General features: G+C 51.0%; 1 protein-coding gene across 1 annotated transcript; it reads right to left on the reverse strand.

Annotated features, from left to right (window-relative positions):
* PG998_014458 (uncharacterized protein) lies at positions 1-605 on the reverse strand (the record flags this gene model as incomplete). Its single annotated transcript, XM_066881274.1, has 3 exons — positions 1-334; positions 393-461; positions 556-605. The coding sequence occupies 3 exons, from the start codon at positions 603-605 to the stop codon at positions 1-3; spliced, it is 453 nt and encodes a 150-aa protein (XP_066723805.1).
* Between the last annotated feature and the right edge of the window lie 2,848 nt (positions 606-3,453).

The raw sequence follows: 3,453 nt of genomic DNA on the forward strand, positions 1-3,453 counted from the left end.
CTAAGCATCGTCGCCAGCAGAAGACAAGGCTGGTGCTTGTGATGGGTTCAGAATGTTGGCTACGTCGGTGCCAACATTCATACTGGTATCGATCTTTTGTTCAAATCGGGAAGGAACCGAGAACTGGTGGCTCTTTTCGTCGTAGAACAGCCATTTTTCATGCTGCGCAATATAAACACCTAGCCAAAGGATTCTTTCTATCCGCTCATCCGCCATCGAGGCGACTTCAAAGTATTTTTCATCGTCGTCGATATTGTCGTTTGAGTACCAGTCTGATGGAAAGTACCCGTTGGTCCATAGTAGACCCCGGAGGGCGAAGTCTTCCGGGAGTGGTCTGGGTGATTCTTTGTCTGGTCGCGGAAATTCACTGCTCTGGATCCTTTCATACTCACGGTACGAACAGAGGATTGAGTTCAAAAGCACCAACACCAGCCTCCAAGGGAACGTCGAGTCGAGCAGGTCTATGGCAGATGGATAGGAAATCAAGAAACGATAGAATAACAAAGTTGAATGCAGGAATGGTAAGATGTTGGGGTCGGCGAATCTACAGAAGACTTTGCCGTATGTCCCCTCGGCAAGACGGCATGCTTTTTGAAACTTTTCATTTCGTGGCCCAGACGGATCGGGAATTTCCCTGGTGTCGAACTGTTCCTGACTTTCCTTCAGCCTCTTGGGTCGAATTGTTTCATAAATGAAACTCTCCTGGCCCCACGACAGTAGGGCGCAGCAGTTGGTAATCGCAATATAATACCTAGTCACGGTCAGCCCTGATTCAAATGGCTCCGAAGCGCAAAGGGCCTTTGAATAGTAAAACAACTCCTTGAGCGCGTTCGGGCGTGCCAGAATAGCGAGGTGATGATATAACCGACCAGTCCCATAGCGCACGCATCAACCTGGCCGTCAGGATCGTAAGTCTGGTCCAATATAAGTACGGCAGCCCGAATCTCTTATCCATTCTTTTACTTCCTTTCTGTTAATAAATTGTGTGTGTGTGTATAGCATCCTTGTCCCGCCAACACACTACGTATATTCAATCAAACAAGTCCATGAATTAATTGAGTTTGACTACGTATCTAAGGAAGAGAGAAAGGAGAAAGGAGAAAGGAGAAAGGGAAAATGTGGGAAAGACTAGCAAATCAGACTCGCTGTTTCCATGGTCCCTCGCGTCAATCTGTCATTCTACTGGGCCATGATAGGAGGCTTGAATGTTCCAAGCACTTTATCCAACTTTGCAGTGAGTTCGTACACCTCTGTTTGCAAACGCGGTGCGCCATATGTCGACGAGACCGAGATAGGAAGGTCATGAGACAAAATCAGCCGCAATCGTACAGGGCCGCCGCGAGGGAGATACGATCTGCATCGGCCTCAGAGCATGTAAGGATGGCAAGATCGTTCAACTCGTGAGAAAAGTAGCAGTGTACTACCTGAGTTCTACCTTACCCTCCTTGCTTGTTTCTTATCCTTGTCATAGCGTTTGTTGCAATGGGCTCAGTAAACATGAATTTCGTGCAATTCTTCAACCCTCAACCTGAAGTGCCCAAGCCGTCTCATCGTCCTGCCCGTATCCCTCTCCCTACCCCTCCGTCACTTCCGGCCCGTCCTTCTTTCCCTGTCGCCCCTTTCCGCCCCCCTTCGCACCACTCAACCGCCCTCCTGCCAACTTCCGCTCAATTATTGTCCCCAAAGCACAACCCCCATTCACAATAGACCAGGCCTTCCCCGGAAATCCACCCAACAACCCAAGACAATTCTTCAAGGAGATAGTCGAGACATTGAACCACAGGATCTGTCTGCCTACAGGCCTGAAGAATATCGCCACGGATCTCGCCCAGTTGCAATTGCGTCTGCAAGCAACGCTCCTGCCGAGTCCCTGCCATGTACTGACGCTATGAAGGACTGTGAAGACAGGTCTTGGGACAGTTTCTAGGCACCCATTGACCGCTCAAACTCGCAAGCTGCTGGTGAAGCTCGGGACAGTCACTGCGACCGTGTTCTAAGGGAAGCCCCGCCATTTCAGCGACTTCAAAATGAGAAAGAGAACGAGGCCAAGGAGCGGGCGCTATTGTGTCAACCAGATTAGCGTTGGGGCTGCTAAGTGAGCGCTGCTGGATCCGCTTCTAAGATCCGCATCGATCGGGCCTTCGTACTCATGGGTTCTACATAGAGTCAATCGTATGGCTGGGTGCCTTTGGAACTCGGGCGGGCGGGCTGCATCGTGATGCCAGCCAATGTGATGGCGTTGTCTGGGCTGGGCATTTACATAATTACGGTGGTGTACTTGCTGAACAATCCAGTGCATCTCGGACACCAGTACCGCGCGAGGCGCCTCATTCTATTGAACTTTCCTTAGGAGGCTACACCAAACGCCTTTGTGGTGACTTCGTTCGTCTGTTTACGCTTTCACAAGGTTACTCGCGGATCTTCAGTTTCCGCCAACCCTGGCCCGCCATTATTCCTGACTATCCAAATTAGGACGTGGTTTAGGGACCGCGATCTATCAGGCCCACGCCAATGGTAGGGCTGTGAGTTTAGCCCGAATTCCCCACTATGTACGCTCGACCGGCTGCCACGACGGGTTCGCGCTGTTTACTGAACACATATCTTCATCACGGTGAGGGGCAGGCCTTTATGCGCCAGAGGTTCAGTCAAGGTGATCCGCGTTGAAACTGTGCCTGGTCTTAAGAGTCTCTTTGTCGCTAGCAGGTTGCCAGCATCCGATTTTCGATTAATAGAGCGTATGTACTGTCACGGTTGGGCCACCTGTGCCCGCGTGCATCTCCAATCTAGTGAATTCGTTGCGCTTCCACCGATCATGTAACCTACACAAGGATGCATACCTCTACACCTGCGAGGATAGAAGTCGCTGAGTTCCGAGAGTTCTTACGCCTGGCCAACCGAGCGCCATGAACCGTCTAAGCGATTCATTAAGGAAGGCCAAGTAGCAAGGCATACTTCACACTGTCATTTTGCTTCTCAATATTGTATCTTCTCGATCGCACGCAGGGCGAGTCAAATCCCGGAGGCAGCTCCCGCATTTTCTAGCTGCTATAGACTCGTGTCTGACCGCACACAACCTGCCAGTAGCACCAGAACGCAGTCGCCATCATGGTCCTCGGCACTGCGAATGCCCAATCCACCTAAATCTTACTTGGAACCGCCCATCCATCTTTGTATCGAAGTTGAAGAATATACTGGGAGCCGCTAAGGTCAACGACGGAGGAATGATAAGTGTAAGCGTGGCGATCGTCTTCACCCAGGCGCCGCCCTCCTGAGTAACCTTACCAGCGAAGACTGCAGCCAAGCAGGGCCATCTTTTTCATCTCAGCTTTCTTTGCGACTTTCTGCCTGTTGGAGAATGCATCAAGATCCGCTATGCTCTGCGTCGTATCCGGAACTTTCCCCTTTAGTACCTCCCGCCGTAGCGCCAGCATTTCCTAGTATACATTCATCGCC

This window comes from Apiospora kogelbergensis (genome assembly GCF_038363985.1).
Source record: "Apiospora kogelbergensis strain CBS 113332 chromosome Unknown utg000011l_segment0_segment0, whole genome shotgun sequence".
NCBI classification, from domain to species: domain Eukaryota; kingdom Fungi; phylum Ascomycota; class Sordariomycetes; order Amphisphaeriales; family Apiosporaceae; genus Apiospora; species Apiospora kogelbergensis.